Genomic DNA, 18,447 nt, shown 5'->3' with positions numbered 1-18,447 from the left:
GTTTGTAAAACAAAAAACAGTCAAACAAAACTTCATACAATGTTATTTAAAAAATACTGAGGGGAGACGAAGTGGTAAAAAAGGGAAAACTTAAAACTATCCATAATCCTACTGTTAGAAAATTACATTAAATATGCTAAGTGACATTCTCCCCTCTGAATTTCCAATTCCATTACTTGTAGTAAATATCTTATTCCACAAACTCAGATGTGCAAAAAAAATAGCACTTTACTTTTTACAAAAAATTAATTCTGAGCCTATAGCAACTCTCTTTATCCTATTAGGTAATTAGGAATTTAGTCTCAGATATTGCCATTACCCTTAGGGATTGGCAAGGGTCTCAGGGTTTTATGTAGCACCAAACCCTAATGAGATCTCTTCAGCCATTGAACTTAGTCTACAATGTTAACTGCTGAGGTGTCCATAGTTTTAGACCACATGGTCTCTTTTGGTTCTGGTTCCTCTCCTGCCACTTTTAAAATCAGGAGAATCTTCGGTGAGGCTTTGGAATTCCCAGCTTCCTAGCCCAGCCTCCCTATGGTCCTCTTCTTCAGAGTGCCCCAGAACTCAGACTAGGATCCTGTTTATACTCCAGACACCTTCCCTTCTCTCTCCAGTTCCTCCAGGACAGCAAGCACAATCTCAGTGGGTTTAGATTTTATAAAATTCAGGACCAGAATTGGAAGTGTCTTGCAGACAACTTTGGCTTCTGGCCCTATGACAAACATCTCCCTTGTGGCAAGAGGCCACAAAAAGGTCTGACCATCTACTTACAAAGGAGGGGAAGAAAACACTGGGAACAAACACAAGTTAATGTTCCAAAAATTATACCATAGACTGTTGACAGTTTGGTGAGTCTCTTTCCAGAATGTTTTTGTGCTTATAAAGCAAAAATCTGTCTACACATAAGCTTTTCTTTTTTAAGCAAAAAGGGGATTGTATTATATATATGTGTGTGTGTGTGTGTATACATATGCAGTTATAGCTTCCTTTTTTTTTCACATAGGATAGTGTAAGTATCTTCCTAGAGTGTCCTTATTTTATTTATGACATTGGGTACTCCTCCACTGATGGGTACTCTGGTGATTTCTATTATTTTGCTCTTTCACACAATGGTGTACTGTGCACACATATGTATGTCTCTGTGTTATTTTTCTATCATCACTTTCTAGAAGTGAACTGATGAGGCTGACCAAGTGGCTAGTGAATCAATACTCGGGTTTATTTGCAAACTGTAACATAGTTCTGTTTTTCTGTACTACGGGCCTCAGCCAACTGGTGGGTTGGATAGCCCATGGTTTTAGAGAAAGAGCCTGAAAATGCATTTCTCAACATCTTAGTCTTCATGCATTTGATAAAGTTGGTGGAGTTGGTGCAAAGATTACTCTAAGCATCTCTCTAGCTTGCCTCAGTGAATAGGACTCTCACTATTAATGTATAGGAAACAATAATCTGGGCTTTACAACTAACCAGTTAAGAGACCCTGGACAAATCGTGTCCCACTCAAGGTCTCGGGTAGATCATTTGTAAAACGGAGATGGGACAGACAGATGATCTCCTAAAGACTTTCTGAAGTGATATCATATGTATATCATATGTCCTCTGTGTTCATAAACATACACTGTCCTGGACAGGTAAGGAGATCTGTCTGTGATTGATGACAAGACTTTGGGCTATATTGACTTTGCTATGCCTCTTCAGTTTCCTAATTCGTATTTTACCAACAGTATAATACATTTGTATGAGCTTGTGTTCCTCCAAAAGCTGACCCAGTGACAAGGGTTCAAGTTTAAGAGGTGTGTGTACATATATATGTATATGGCTGGCTTCATTTTCCATATTATTAGGAGTTGGAAGTTCCTTTGAAAAACAAAACAGAAAATTTAAGAAAAACATAAATTACAATTTTGAAATTCTACCATTTAAGATATCTTAAAGTAAAAATTATGTATTAAACAGAAAGCAGAAGAAAAAATTGTTACTGTTATTAAATAATCTATCAACTATAGAAAGCAAATAGTTTAAATTTAATCTTTCAATTAATCTTTAATATTTCAGAAAGCATATCAACATTGCCTAACATGCTGTTTTACACACAAGATATATAATCAATGTTTATTGACACAAATATACATATCTTAAAAATCTTTGGTTTAGCCAGCTAAATTTTTAATATTTTATGAACTAGTTAGTCCTGAGTCATGAATTTACCTATTTTTTTTTTGGAGACCAAGTCTTGCTCTGTCGCCCAGGCTGGAGTGCAATGGCGCAATCTCAGCTTACTGCAACCTCCACCTCCCAGGTTCAATAGATTCTCCTGAGTAGCTGGGATTACAGGCGCCCACCACCATGCCTGGCTAATTTTTGTATTTTTAGTAGAGATGGTGTTTCACCATGTTGGTCAGGCTAGTCTTGAACTCCTGACCTCAGGTAATCCACCTGCCTTGGCCTCCCAAAGAGCTGGGATTACAAGCATGAGCCACCAGGCCTGGTCCCGCCCCCCTATTCTTTTTTGAGACATCAAGTTTCACTCTTGTTGCCCAGGCTGGAGTGCAGTGGTATGATCTTAGCTCACTGCAACTTCCGCCTCCCAGGTTCAAGAGATTCTCCTGCCTCAGCCTCCCAAGTAGCTGGAATTATAGGCACCCACCACCATGCCTCACTAATTTTTGTATTTTTAGTAGAGATGGGATTTTGTCATGTTGGCCAGGCTGGTCTTGAACTCCTGACCTCAGGTGATCCAACTGCCTTGGACTCCCAAAGTGTTGGGATTACAGGTGTGAGCCACCATGCCTGGCCAGATTTACCTATATTTTTATGAGATTTAAATTTTTTTTCAGAGATAGAATCCTGCTGTGTTGCCCAGGCTGGAGTACCGTAGCTATTCACAGGCATGATCATTGCACACTACAGTGTTGAACTTCTGAGCTCAAGTGATCTTCCCACCTCAGCCTCCCAAGTAGCTGGGGCTATAGGCACATACCACTGAGTTTGGTGTATTTTTATAAGATTTTAAAAAGGATTACACCTTCTAAATTATGATGTCCACATACCATTTACTTTTGTATGGAATTATAAGGTGGTATTTTAAATGATGGGAATGAACAACTTGACATGTGTATCAGTAACTTCTAAACATCGAATTCAAACATGTATTAGCTGAAAGTGATGATTCCTCCAGCTCTTATACTAAGAACTTCCATACAAGAGAGCAATATACGTCTTCAAAAACTGACCTAGTTCAATTTGACAAGTAAATAATTTTTCTATGTTTAGGTAAATTTGAAAAACATACATCATTACTACCTCATCCTAGTTAGAATCTCATTTATATTTATTCCACTATGTTTATGATTTTGTGACCAATTTGAAAGGCATCATATTATTAAAAGTGTATCAGATTAGCTCCCTCAACTCACTGTATCTAGTAACTGTTCTGAAGAAATAGGCACTGGCTTTGAATATGGCCTGTTCCAGTTTGTGAACAGTTGTAGGCAAGTAAAAGTGTTGGGCAAAGAGGTGAGCCGTAGGATGACTGAGGGTAAATTATCACTACTGTATATAAAGAAAAATAAGATGTGGGAAGAGATTTGTTATAACATATATGACATATCTAAGTTTTTTATATATTTCAGAATTATAGAAACAAAAGTATGTCATCTTTTCTAAGATGTACTTTTAATAATAAATATTTCTTGATTTATAATGTAAATAAGATTAAACGAATATGGGTTACTCTTGAATTAAAAAAATGGCACATGTAAATGAGCATTTTAATACAAATAATTGGAATATATTTATATATAAATCTACACAATGGTAGATAATACTAAAACTTTGTTCTACAGCACATTACCCTAGACAAAATAGAATTCTAGAATTCTCTTAAAAAAAAAATCACTGAGAAGAATTAGATGATGACTGTGAAATAGGTTCTCCCATTACAATACCACTTCTGTCATTCAAAGTTCTGACAACAGTTGTAGCTGGAGACTGAAGCACTTTACGAGAAAGCCTCATTCTTCCATCGGCTGGGTCACGTCCAAAGTATTTCACCTGTGTTAAAGAACAGATCTCCCTTTAACGTTACAGCACATTGAGTGACATCTCAATTAATAGACATTTAAATTTACATGGTCCCAATAAGGCAATCGTTGTTTTTACTTGTTCACTGAAAGCACAGTTCAGTGCTAAGTGGAGGTATACACTTAATATATATAAGTAGTCATTATAAAAAAAATTAGAGACGGGGGCAGTTAGTTGTTCAACTATAATCTGCTGTTATACACATTTGTGCCTTTTTATTCTCACCAGGCCAAGTCCTTATACTGGGGGAACAGTCACAGACACAGTGAATGATTCTAGACAAGGATTTGTGAGCCTAATTGTGTTATAAAGTATACAGGATTATGCTTGGGTCACTTGGATTTTCACTGCTGCTCAAAGGACTATCACATTAGTGTTTATTTGGCTTCACCTTGGAAAGCAAAAGTCGGGGAAATGCGAAAGGTTTAAAGTTCCTTCTGATGTGAAAACAACAACAAAGAAACCAAAAAATCAACCTCATACAGAGATATTATGTCTTAGCACTCATCTCCCTCTGGAGTCTACTGGGACAGTAAGACTACAGATTGGGAATAAACTAGAAGCCTTAGTTTCTCAGGTCATGAGTATTAGGCATAAGTGAAAGAGAACGTGGAGAAGCCAAAAAAACCAGCCTGGCATTGACTTCTTTCATCCACTCATAAAGGACTACAAAGAAAGGGCCTATTTTGTTACATGAATTCTAGGCCTGAATAACATGGCTCTTACCAAACTCAAAAACTTTTAGCTTTAAGTAGTAGAGAAACAAAGTCTCGCCTCCTCAAAGATGACATTCAAGAATTTCAACAAGTTACCTTATCAGAGTTCTTATGTCAGTTTCCAAATCATGGAATCTGCATAGCTAACACTGACATGCTCATGTATGTTTTAAATCCACTAAAGGGGACTACCATTTCGGCCAAGCTGTAACGTCCTTGAGGGAAGGAAGTGTGTCTTCAATCCTTAATGAGTCTGTTTAAGGACTTCTAAGATTAAAAATGAAGTACTGCATATAAATAATAAACATCATAGATGGTGACTCTTTCAACTTTTTGAAAAAAATAATGGAAGCTTCAAGAACAATTTACAAATTTAAGGCTAATAGGTGGAAAACAAGTACCTGAATTTCTTGGCCAACTTCTAATCCTAGGGCAGTAGGATGTTTAATCTGAAAGAAACCATGTTAATCTATTAGTTGTTGTGCATAATTACCTAGTGTCCATGGAAGTACACATTTTTTTCCCAAGCTTTGTTTGTTTTTCTAATTTAAAAAATCAGTTGGCCGGGCATGGTGGCTCATGGCTGTAATCCCAGCACTTTAGGAGGCCAAGGTGGGCAGATCACTTGAGCTTAGGAGTTTCAGCCTGACCAAGTGGTGAAACACCACCTTTACTGAAAATACAAAAATTAGCTGAATGTGGTGGCGCATGCCTGGAGTCCCAGCTACTCGGGAGGCTGAGGCAGGAGAATCACTTGAATCTGGGAGGCAGAGGTTGCAGGGAGCTGACATCGCACCACTGCACTCCAGCCTGGGCGACAGAGTGAGACTTGTCTCAAAAAAATAATCATCATCGTCATCCAGCTGGGTGCAGTGGCTCACACCGGTAATCCCAGCACTTTGGGAGGCCAAGGTGGATGGATCATGAGGTCAGGAGTTCGAGACCAGCCTGGCCAATATGATGAAACTCTGTCTCTACTAAAAATACAGAAGTTAGCTAGGTGTGGTGGTGAGCGCCTATAGTCCCAGCCACTTGACAGGCTGAGGCAGAAGAATTGCTTGAACCTGGGAGGCGGAGGTTGCAGTGAGCTGAGATCACGCCATTGCACTCCAACCTGGGTGACAAAACATGCCAGGTATAGTGGCTCACATCTGTAGTCTCAGAACTTTGAGAGGCCAAGGTGGAAAGGCTGCTTGAGCTCAGGAGTTTGAGACAAGCCTGAGCAACATAAAGAAACCCCATCTCTACAAAAAAAATCAGCTAGCTATGGTGGCTTGTGCCTGTGGTCCCAGCTTCTCCAGAGGGTAAGATGGGAGAATCACTTGAGCCTAGGAGGCTGAGGCTGCAGTGAGCTGTGACTGTGCCACCATACTCCAGCCTGGGTGACAGAGAAAGACCATGTCTCAAAAACCCCTCAAGTTTTAAGTAACTACTGCTAACATGCCAATGAGTATCCCTTGAGATGTCTATTTAGTGTATGTGTACTGTATTTATAAAAAAGGAACCTCTGTGCTTCTTGTATGTATATATTTTTTTGAGACAGAGTCTTGCTCTGTCAGCCAGGCTGGAGTGCAGTGGCATGATCTCTGCTCACTGCAAGCTTTCTCCTGGGTTCAAGCGATTCTCCTGCCTCAGCCTCCTGAGTAGCTGGGACTACAGGTGCGTGCCACCACGCCCAGCTAATTTTTTGTATTTTTAGTAGAGATGGGATCTCACTATGTTAGCCAGAATGGTCTTCATCTCCTGACCTTGTGATCTGCCCGCCTCAGCCTCCCAAAGTGCTAGGACTATAGGTGTGAGCCACTGCACCCGGCCTTCATTTGCATTTTAAAAAATTGCCGTGGATATTAAATATCTTGGTTGGCTTCTTATAAAAATAATTTGTTCATGTTCTTTACTTATTTTTCTATTGATACTCATCATTCTTACTGATCTATAAAAGCTCTTTGTAATTAAGCTTCTGTCATATGTTATAAGCATTTTTTCTTTAGGTTGCTGATTATCTCTTAACCTTATTGCAATTTTTGTCATATAATTAAAAAGAAATTATGGGGTCAAATTTTATGAATTTATTTACTTTTTTGGCTTTGATATAATGCTGAGAAGGAGTTCTACAGTACTAATCTTATTAAAACATCCAATTTTCTTCTAGTAAACCCACCTGCCCCAACAAAATTATCTTTTTCCACCACCTTTAAAAAAAAAAACACATTTAGCTCTTTGATCCAGCCAGGATTTTGGTATAAAAATGAATAGAGATCCTGATTTTTTTTTTTTTGCACACAGAAAATAATTCAGTCCCAATGCAGAGATCTTGTTTTAAGATAACCAGCAGTACCAATATAATTTATTAAGTAATCTTTAACACTGACTATAATACAACTTCTAGCATATATTATAATCCCATGTATACTATTTCTGGTCTTTGTTTTCTTGTTGCATGGATTATCTATTTCTGGGCCAGTAATATACTGTTTTGTTGTCTATGGCTTTATAGTATATTTTAATATATGGTAAAACAGACACTCTTATTACTCCCCTGACCCCATTGTTTTCTATAGTTGTGTTAGAGATTTTCTGGATGTATGAATTACAACAAAGATTAAATTTAAAAATATCCTAACAATTATCTTGCCATAATTGATTGGTTAGTAGAAAATTGGGGAAACAGAGCTATAGGTAGGTGTTTTTAGTAACTGCTCCTCTAGATGTTCTGCTTCAAAACAGTCAGTGTTTCTATTCCATCATGGAAAGAAAAATATACGTTTTTTTCTTTTTTTCACATAAAGTCTTGCTCTGTTGCCTAGGCTGGAGTGCAGTGGTGTGATCTCAGCTCACTGCAACCTCCACCTCCCGGGTTCAAGCAATTCTCTGCCTCAGCCTCCTGAGTAGCTGGGATTACAGGCACCCACTACCATGCCTGGCTAATTTTTGTATTTTTAGTAGAGACGGGATTTCATCATCTTGGCCAGGCTGGTCTTGAACTCCTGACCTCGTGATCCACCTGCCTTAACCTCCCAAAGTGCTGGGATTACAGGCGTGAATTACCACGCCTGGCCAATTTTTCTTTATGCTGGAAAAAAAGTCTAAAAAAACAAATATGTATGTTAAACATTGTAAAACTTTTGCCAGCAGCATCTCTGCCACTTTTGTTTTCTGTGTCTAGCTAGTAGTAGGCAAAGTGTATAATTCTTATCAACCTAGGTGATTTCAAAAGGGTAGTTTTAAGAGAGTTATAAAAATAATAACATCTGTCCTTTTACCTTTCGTTGATCAAGTTGTGTGTTATGAAGCAGTACTGCAGTCATATTTGGATATAATTTTACCATGACACCAGTATCTCTACAAAAAAGAAATAAGAAGCCTGGTTAAAACAATAAGTATCCGTATATCCATTGACAAATAAAACTGATTATGTTTTCACAGAAGGAACAAGTAGAAAAGAAATCCATTCTTTTATGTTTTTAGAACTATAAAAAGTATACTTTTCAACTGAAAATATACCCTATAAATATGTGTGAATCAAAGTGAAGAAAAGATAAAAAATATGCAGTAAAAAAGCTTTTAGACTATATATTCTTCTGTATTCTACTGTATTTCATAATTTCCAAAAACATTTTTTTTTTTTTTTTTCAGTTGCCCAGGCTGGAGTGCAGTGGTGCCATCTGGGCTCACTGCAACTTCCACCTCCCAAGTTCAAGCCATTCTCATGCCTCAGCCTCCCAAGTAGCTGGGATTACAGGCATATGCTACCATGCCCAGCTAATTTTTGTATTTTTAGTGGAGATGATGTTTCACCATGTTGGCAGGCTGGTCTCAATTTTCCAAAAAATTTCTGAAATGACATAAATATTTTTTAAATAGTGCAAAATATCATAGCATTAACCTGTAAGGTGGGGATTTAAGGGGTGGTCAGGTAAAATGGGATACTTATTTCATTAAAAAAACTAATCTTCCCTTTTTTCTCTAGTCTACAAAAATAACCCATACCATTTCTTATTTTTCACCTGCAATAGTAAATAAATTATCTCATTGCCCTTTTTTGTTTCAAATAGCTCTGAACATTTTTGCTATGCTTGATAATTTCTTTTTTCTTAAAAACGGGATTTTCTGATCCTGAAAATGCAATCTCTTTTAGCTGGTAAAAAAAAAAAAAAAATTTTGAGATTAACATTGGCACTTAAAAATATGTGCCAATTAAGCATTCAGACTATGTTTAAAACAAGCCATCAAAAGAAAAAAAAAGGAAAAACGAAATATTGCTAGGTCTATTTTGGGCCTATTTAATATTTACTGGTAAAATTAAAATGGTGGAAAAATTGGTTAAAGAATTCAGACTGGGTGTGGTGGCTAACGCCTGTAATCCCAGCACTTTGAAAGGAAGCCAAGGTGGGCGGATCAAAAGGTCAGGAGTTCGAGACCAGCTTGGCCAATATGGTGAAACCCCATCTCTACTAAAAATGCAAAAATCAGCTGGGCATGGTGGCGTCCACCTATAGTCCCAGCTACTCGGGAGGCTGAGGCAGAAGAATTGCTTGAACCCAGGAGGCATAGGTTGCAGTGAGCTGAGATCACGCTACTGTACTCCAGCCTGGGCAACAGAGTGAGACTCCGTCTTAAAAAAAAAAAAAAAAAAGAAAAGAAAAAGAATTCAGTTAGAAGAATGTATTATAATTAGAACCACACAACTATGTTACTAAAATTCTACAAAATGACATAGAAAATATACTATACCTTAAAAAGTAATGATTATATGGCAATTGACATACGTAATCTAAACACCTTATGATTTCAAAGTAAATAAAGTAAATGTGAAATTAAATTGGGATTGTAATAGAAATCTGTTAAAAACCAAAACAAGGCTGAGCATGGTGGCTCATGCTTGTAATCCTGGTACTTTAGGAGGCTGAGGTGGGAGGATCACTTAAGGCCAGGGGCTTAAGACCAATCTGGGTAACATAGTGAGACCCTGTCTTTACAAAAAATTAAAAAGTCAGCAAGGTGTGGTGGTGTGTGCTTGTGGTCCTAAATACTCAGGAGGCTGAGGTGGGAGAATTTGCTTGATCCTAAGTGTTTGAGGCTGCTAAGAGGTATGATGGCACCACTGCATCCCACTGTGGCATAAAAAAATAAAGGAAAAAGCTCAGCAGAGAATATTACTTGATATTACCTGATTTCAGTTATTGTGGCAGTATAAACTGCTCCAAATTCTAATTGCTGCTCCTGCTGTAAGTGCAAAATAAGCCATGAGATTCATAAAGAAAACATCAACAAAAAGTAGACAAAACAAATATATCTATATGATATGTAATATGATCTATACTTACATCATCCTTGCAGATTTCAGTAATGAAGTCTCTTGCCTCATGCATAGCACTAGGTGTTGGTGCAAATACAGAAAACGTTTCTTCATCCACCTGACTAACAGTTACACCTTTTAAAAACATAATTTAACATATTAAAGTTAACTTGGCTGGGCATGGTGGGTCACATTTGGAATCTCAGCATTCTGGGAGGCTGAGGTGGGAGGATCAGTTGATCTGAGGAGTTCAAGACCAGCCTGGGCAACACAGGGAGAGCCTGTTACTACAAGAAATAAATTAAAAAATTAGTTGGGCCCAGTAGCATGTGCCCAACTACTTGGGCATCAGAGTCCAAAGGATCACTTGAGCACAGGGGTCAAGGCTGCAGTGAATGGTGATTGTACACTGCACTCCAATCTGGATGACAGAGGAAGAAAAAAAAAAAAAACAGTTGCTCATTCCAGTGATACTAGGTAGGCCCTGGGGATACAGTGGTGAGCCAATATGCTTGATTTATTGAAGCTCACCACCTGGTGGAATCAAATATACCAATACAAATTTTGGAGAGTCTGGTTCTGCTCTCTTAATTACAAGTAAAAGCTATAATAGAACACTTTCCTCACCATTTTTCTTTCTCCTGCTTACTCTTTAGAAGGGTAAATAAATGAATAATGGACAAAATCCCATCAGTTTCTCAATCTTAGCAAATGGCTAAGGTGACTCTGCTTCTCACTCTCTTGCAATAACCTCAAACCTTGAAGTACTAGGTAATTCAAACATTGCTTCAGGAAAAATAAATTGTGTATACTCTTTAAATAAAAGAGTATAAATAAAATTAAGTGAAAGCAGAATAACAAGAAATAACTAAGTAATAATTCCTCTAAAGTTAAAAACTAAAAATTATTCTAGATAGTCAACTATAAAATGTTACAAAAAAAAAAAAATCCTGATATGGTCTAGCATTGAATTAAAAAACCCCAAACTTCATACAACTCTTACCTGCTTCAGCCTGAAGTTTTTTTAAGTTATATCCACCTGGTCCAACAAATTTTGCTCGTTTTGACAATGGAACCTGAACAGTTTCTGGAATATAATACAGACAAATATGTAAACAATTCAAATAGATTACATGAACCTAAAAACATGTCATGGTCACTTGAGTTTTTTTTTTTTTTTTTTTTAACCTAGACACATGTATTTTACTATAAAACAGAAAAGTAGATGATTAAAATTACTGAAAAGTGTTAAAGAATATTCCCTAAAATTTAAAGCATTTTAGCTACAAAAGTATTTAAAATATTTTTATTTTGTGTGTTGGGTAAAAACAGTTTAAAAACAGTAATATTCGTTCATATGTTAGTGTTTCTTACAATGATCACTAAAATTTTAATGTATTACCTACAATAGGTCCATTTTCTTTTCTAGATGCTCGAGGTTTTGAAATAGTTTTGTTCATGATCTGTAATATCTCCTTTTTTGCCACTAGAAGAGATAAAAACACAATAAAAGTTGTAACTACATAAATATGATCTGAAATAGCTGCACTCTTAGTTTTTATGATGTAAATAATTGAAGCTCTCCACATCCTAATTACCTTGAAAATTCACTCATATTCTTTTCTCCATAAATCCTATCTTAAAGAGAGTTACCTTATTTGCAATAATTGAAATTTCACTGGTAACCGACTTTGATGTTTATTCATGTGCCTCCAAAACTTAGTTCTTTGTTTTTTTTTTAAAATAGATATGGGGTCTGTGTTGCCCAGACTGGTCTTGAACTCCTGGGGCTCAAGCAGTCCTCCTGCCTTGACCTCCTAAAGTGCTAGGATGAGCCACCATGCCATGCCTGGCTACTTAGTACTTCCGTTTTTTGAGATAGTTTCCCTGTGTCACCCAGGCTGGAGTGCAGTGGCATGATCTCAGCTCACTGCAACCTCTGCCTCCTGGGCTCAAGTGATTCTCTGTCTCAGCTTCCTGAGTAGCTGGGATTATAGGCACGTGCCACAATGCCTGGTTAATTTTTGTATTTTTAGTAGAGACAGGGTTTCACCATGTTGGCTAGGCTGGTCTAGAACTCTTGACCTCAAGTGATCCACCCACCTTGGCCTCCCAAAGTGCTGGGATTACAGACGTCAGCCATCGCACCTGGCCAGTACTTCATCTGAGTTAAGTCATTTGAAATTCCACTTTTTAAAGCAATGTTTTATAATAAGCATAATGAGAACTATAGTTCCCATTAGCAAACTGGAACAGAATTAAAGGAGAATCAAATACACTGGCTCACCTGAAGCTTGTTGAATAGCCTCCATTGCAATTTTTACTGGTATTCCAGGTAATTTAATATCAGCCTAAGATAGAGAATTATATAAATATTGACTCATGGCATTATTTAAATGTTACAAAAATGAAACAAAATGAGTTTTAAAATACCTGTAATGCAGTTATTCCTTTATTAGTGCCAGCCATTTTGAAGTCCATGTCACCATTGTAATCTTCAATTCCCTTCAGGAATTAAAAAAGTTATGACGCAGTTTTAAACAAAACCAAAATCAACATATTTGCTATAGAAACATTTCAAAAAAAAAGTTTTAGAAATAAACCATATCCTCTAAGACAAAACACACAGCAATGTTTTTTACATTAACTATTGCTTCCAATTTGTGACTTTTTAAGCTACAATTATTTTCACCAGAAACATCATTTTTAGATCATTTCTTTGCCTCATTAATGCATATGGATAAATTTATGATCATCCTAAAGTGAGCCATTATGAAAACTTACACTGTACTACTGTAATACTTAAGTGTAAGTATTACTATTGTTTAAAGTAATCATTTTATTTATTTATTTAGAGACAGAGTCTTGCTCTCTTGCCTAGGCTGGAGTGTAGTGGCGCAGTATTGGCCCACTGTAACTTCTGCCTCCTGGGTTCAAGCAGTACTGCCTCAGCCTCTCGAGTAGCTGGGATTACACGCCCGGCTAATTTTTGTATTTTTAGTAGAGATGGGGTTTTGCCTCATTAGCCAGGCTGGTCTTGATCTCCTGACCCCAAGTGATCCATGCGCCTCAGCTTCCCAAAATGCTGGGATTACAGGTATAACCAACTGTGCCTCGTCTATTACTATTAATATAATATCTATTTTAAACTCACATCCTTTAAGAGCCAAGATGAACCTGCAGAGGAGGAAGAGAAGAACAAGTGCCTGCTCTTCAGATACTAGCTTTCTTCTAAGAATATGCTATGTCCAAAGTACATATAGTCTTCACCATTATTTGATTTGCTTTTATCTTTTAATTTATATTTATTCTTCATTAAATATTTAAAACCGGGAATATACTTGCCAGAATATCTGTCAGCAGACGATAATCATCTATTTCACCCTTCTCAGGATCGGTTTTGGTGACCAATCCTATTGCTACGCCTGCGACAGCAGATGAAATTGGAACCCCTATAATTGGGAAAAAGAACTTTTATGGGCAATATGTACATCAGCTTAAAACACATTATATCTATTAACTTTTTTTTTTTTTTGAGAGGGAGTCTCACTCTGTTGCCCAGGCTGGAGTGCAGTGGCATAATCTTGGCTCATTGTAGCCTCTGCCTCCTGGGTTCAAGAGATCCTCCCACCTCAGCCTCTTGAATAGCTGGGAATATAGGCACCTGCTACCATGCCTGGCTATTTTTTTTTGTACTTTTAGTAGAGAGGGGGGTTTCACCATGTTGGCCATGCTGGTCTTGAACTCCTGACCTCAGGTGATCCACTAGCTTTGGCCTCCGGAAGTGTTGGGATTACAGGCAAGAGCCACCGCGCCCAGCTGACATTTATTTTTAATGTAAGTGATACTGTTGTCTAAATTGACAATCACCAAAGCTGAGTTGGAAAAGTCTTAAGAGGTCATTTGACTACTTCATTTGTTTTCGAACATATAATGAAGTTCCCTAAACAATGTAAACAAGTACCATATCCAGCAAAAAACTCCTCTAATAATAGCAAACTTTGTAACTCTTAAATTATCCATTGCTTTGCTCTTTTGCTTCTGATGTCTTATTCTTTTTGTTGGAAAGTAAGCATCTATTTGGTAACTTCTTCCAGCCTGAACCCCTCAGTTTACCTCCCCATGGCAGCTACCATTAGTGTATCCTCCTAGAAAATTTCTGTGCACAAGCATAAATGTAAATATAATCTTTTGTTTTCTTTACTCATGGGAGCATACTGTATGCATTTACTGTTCTGCACCTTGCCTTTTTCCACTTCATAACATGTCTTGGATATTGACACATACCACCACACAAAGCTCTACTTTATTCCTTTGAATGGCAGCATAGTACTCCCTATATGTTTTTTAAGTCACACACAGAAAAGTGACTGCTGAGTCAAAATGCATGTGCATTTACATTTGTTACACTGTCAAATTGCCTTCTAAAGACAGAAGTTTAAACTTTTACTACTAGTATAAGAAGGTACATGCTATCCTATATTCTTGTTATTTCTTGTCAAATCTTTTGATTTTTCTCAATTTAAAAGGTAAAAAATGGTTGATTATTTTAAATCTGATCTGTTTTTTATGATTGAGGTTGAAAACTTTTTCATGTTCATAAACATATTAGTATGTCTTATTTTGAGAACTCCCTGTTCATGGCCTTCAACCATTTTTCTACTTGGTTGGCAGTCTTTTTATTATTGATTTTCTTTCAGTATGGATAGATCTTTATTAAAATATAAAGATAATATGTTTTATAACATATAAATATATTTTATTTCCTAGTTTGTTGACTTTGCTTATGGTGATTAGTTTTCCGTGTAGAATTTTTAGTTTACACAATCATGGTTCCTGGGTTTTGCTTAGCAGAGCTTTTCTTCTCCAGGATTTTGATAAAACTTAACCATCTTTCATTTGTTTAAAAATGTTTAAGTTTTGATCACTTGGAATTTACTTTGATAAAAAGGAGTATGGATTTCATTTCATTTTCTCTAAGCAATCTTATCTATACTCATGGTTTCAACCACTGTCTATAATGTTGATGACTTAAAAATCTATCCATTCTGTCCAGCTCTCTGTACCAAAGCCTGGACCTGTGTAAGTAAACTGCTTGTCAGACATCTCTGGCTTCATGTCCCCAAAGCACCTTAAAAATGTATTCCAAATTGAGCCAGACCTGGTGGCTCATGCCTGTAATTCCAATGCTTTGGCAGGCAGAGATGGGAGGATCTAACTCAGGAATTTGAGACCAGCCTGGGCAACATAGTGAGACTTTATCTCTATAAATAATAATAATGGTAACAAAAGAAATATACATATGTTCAAAATTGAACCACTTTCAAAAAATCCTTTTCCTCCTGCATTCTTTGGTTGAAACCAACTAAGACACACATGCCAGAATCATCATTTCTTTCCTCATTTCTATATCCCATCAAATCACAAAGATCTGTTTATTTTTTAGAAAGCTATCCTTTACCCTCAATATTAAAATACCTATTGCTACTTTTTAGTCTGAGTCCACATCATTTCCTGCCCTAGTAACAATCTCCCTGTATGGCTTCCCAGATTTTAGTTTCTCTTTACTTCTTAGTCTCTCTCATCTCATTCCCCAGGGCCATTCATCACTTAAGCTGGGAAAAACTGTTTGGAAAAAACAAAAGCAGATTCAAATTATGCCACTGTTTTTCATAAAATCCTCCAAGTTCTCCATTGCCTGCTTTCAGGAAATTTTTTTTTTTTTTTTTTTTTTTTTGAGACGGAGTTTCGCTCTTGTTGCCCAGGCTGGAGTGCAATGGCGCGATCTCGGCTCACCGCAACCTCCGCCTCCTGGGCTCAGGCAATTCTCCTGCCTCAGCCTCCTGAGTAGCTGGGATTACAGGCACGCACCACCATGCCCAGCTAATTTTTTGCATTTTTAGTAGAGACGGGGTTTCACCGTGCTGACCAGGATGGTCTCGATCTCTTGACCTCGTGATCCACCCGCCTCGGCCTCCCAAAGTGCTGGGATTACAGGCTGGAGCCACCGCGCCCGGCCTAGGAAATTTTTATACATATTCTGTGGTCAAATAAATTTGGAAAAATATTACATGTCCTATTCCTAGAGAGTCAGTATTCCAATTAGCTTATTAAAGTCTATTTAACCCACATTAAATAAACCTGCTTACCCCTGCTGAAACTTACTTTAAAACAAAACAAATTTTTTCATGGCATACAATAATCAATGTCCTGTGGAACACTATTCCATGGAATACTGAATTGGAAAAATTCTGGCTTTAAGTCCAAACTCCTTAGCATAACAAAGACCTTCAACATCTGGTTCTAGTTTATTACCTTAACACCTCTTCGAGTATATTCCTGAAACATACTACACTGTTTCATAACTTCTTAACTTAGCACATGCTGGTCATTTCATGTGAAATATAGGCCTTGCTCCTAATATGCCTAGTCAACAACTACTCGGCCTTTAAAACCAGATGAAATGTAGTCTCTCTCAGCCAGTTATGCTCAGCCTAGTTCATCAATCACCTTGTATTCCTCATACATATTTGTATTACTACTTCTTTGATCTATTGGTATCTTTTTGCTTGTTTTCAAATCTTTAAGCTTTTTCAAAAACTGGGTACAATTTGTATCCCTGGAGCATAGCACAGTGCCTCACTTAGGGCAGGGAAAGCACTCATTTTTGAATTGAACTGTATACGTGTATTGGACCATCCCACAGGATTTGACATTCATTCTTATAAAATTTAACTTTTTTTGGGTTTTTGACTCTTCAAATTTAAACTAATAAGCTCCATTTTTTTTTTATCCTGTTCAATTTTGTCATTTAACAAATCAGTCACTCATTCCTTTTAATCAATATCCTTTTTATTGGCAGGCCAGTGTTCTCAGTCTAGTCAACACTGAAAGAGACAGGGCTGAAATAAGCATCCTCAAGTCTTCAACTTGAGATCCTCCTCTGACCTGCTGATCAGATTAAACGGTCCCTTTGCTCATCCCTTAATCAGTATGATTGGTGCACCTCTTATCTAGTCTAAATTTCTGCATCATTTACACAAGATATCATAAACGTACAGCTGATTTATACATACCTCGCACCAACAGTAACACCTTCTACTGCAAGTCTAGTAATTTCTTCAAAAACAGAAAGTGAATTAACAATGGCATGACTTATTTTGGAGGAGTGTCTTCTGGCTTCTCTCTCTAGTCCCTTTTCTTTGAGACAGAGTCACTGTTTCCTAGGCTGGGGTGCAGTGACGCGATCTCTGCTTACCGCAACCTCTGCCTCGTGGGTTCAAGCGATTCTCCTGCCTCAGCCTCCTGAGTACCTGGGATTACAGGTGCCCACCACCATGCCCAGCTAATTTTTGTATTTTTAGTAGAGAGAGGGTTTCAGTATGTTGGCCAGGCAGGTCTCAAACTCCTGACCTCAAGTGATCGACCTGCCTCGGCCTCCCAAAGTGCTGGGATTACAGGTGTGAGCCACCAGTGTGGTGGCCCCTTTCCTTTCTAAGCTACTTATAAACCATTATTTTTATAAGTTCTTAAAAGTCTTGTTGAGGGTCACTGTCAAGTTCACTGGGTTATACTTTATAGAAAACACTTTTCTTCTCTTCCAATAATAAGACTATTTTCCATCCTTAAGACTATTTACCAGTCTCCATGATTTCTCAATGACTGCCATTATATTTCAGTAATCTAATCCTGAAGTTCTCATTATAATCAAGGATGAGTTTTTGTCTAGACTAAAAGATATGAATTCATTAAAAAATGGCAAGTAAAGACTCTCCTATGATGTCGTCTTTTATTTTTCAGTTCACCTTTTTCAGGATTTGTTCAGTGTTTTCCAATATGAGATTTAGAAGGCTGAGAAACAGAAGCCATGAAGACAAGGGCTGTTTTGTTCATCACCATGTCCTAAGAACTTAGATCACTGTTTGGCACATAGGTGCCACAGAGTAAAGATTTGTAGAGTGAAAGAATTAAGATGAAAATAGTAGCAGCAGTATTTTACCAGCTGCCTCAAATATCAGATTATGTTTTCCTCCGTTGAATAAATTAGAAAAGTACCCTTAACATTTTTTGGTTTGGCCTGTTTTTAAATTTTTCTAGATAATATTATTACATATTCACACCATTTTTTTTTTTAAATAGAGATGGGGTTTCACTATGTTGGCAGGATGGTCTCGATCTCCTGATCTTGTGATCCGCCCACCTCGGCCTCCCAAAGTGCTGGTATTACAGGCGTGAGCCACCTTGCCCAGCCTCACACCATTTTTTATTTCATCCTTTGTTATGGTCCTCCTTTCTGTCTTTCATGCTAGTACTGTAAATGTGTGAACTTATCAGAGAACTCCTTCT

At 37.4% G+C, this 18,447-nt stretch overlaps 1 protein-coding gene across 3 annotated transcripts in view; it reads right to left on the bottom strand.

Annotated features, from left to right (window-relative positions):
* Positions 1-3,656: 3,656 nt before the first annotated feature.
* Positions 3,657-18,447, bottom strand: part of PNPT1 (polyribonucleotide nucleotidyltransferase 1) — a 50,398-nt gene continuing 35,607 nt past the window's right edge. For all 3 annotated transcript variants that reach the window (XM_032292082.1, XM_032292083.1, XM_032292084.1), the window contains 10 exons: positions 13,447-13,553; positions 12,535-12,606; positions 12,389-12,452; positions 11,504-11,587; positions 11,105-11,188; positions 10,130-10,236; positions 9,973-10,028; positions 8,066-8,144; positions 5,204-5,251; positions 3,657-4,056 (listed from right to left, as the gene is read on the bottom strand). In XM_032292082.1, the coding sequence (XP_032147973.1) occupies positions 3,898-4,056; positions 5,204-5,251; positions 8,066-8,144; positions 9,973-10,028; positions 10,130-10,236; positions 11,105-11,188; positions 11,504-11,587; positions 12,389-12,452; positions 12,535-12,606; positions 13,447-13,553 (860 nt within the window). In that variant the 3' untranslated portion in view covers positions 3,657-3,897. The remainder of the gene's footprint in view (positions 4,057-5,203; positions 5,252-8,065; positions 8,145-9,972; positions 10,029-10,129; positions 10,237-11,104; positions 11,189-11,503; positions 11,588-12,388; positions 12,453-12,534; positions 12,607-13,446; positions 13,554-18,447) is intronic.

The sequence above is a fragment of the Sapajus apella genome, unplaced genomic scaffold (assembly GCF_009761245.1).
Source record: "Sapajus apella isolate SASKATOON/1434 unplaced genomic scaffold, GSC_monkey_1.0 scaffold26, whole genome shotgun sequence".
NCBI lineage: Eukaryota > Metazoa > Chordata > Mammalia > Primates > Cebidae > Sapajus > Sapajus apella.
Note: the sequence above shows the minus strand (reverse complement) of the source record. Positions and strands in the feature narration are given on the sequence as shown.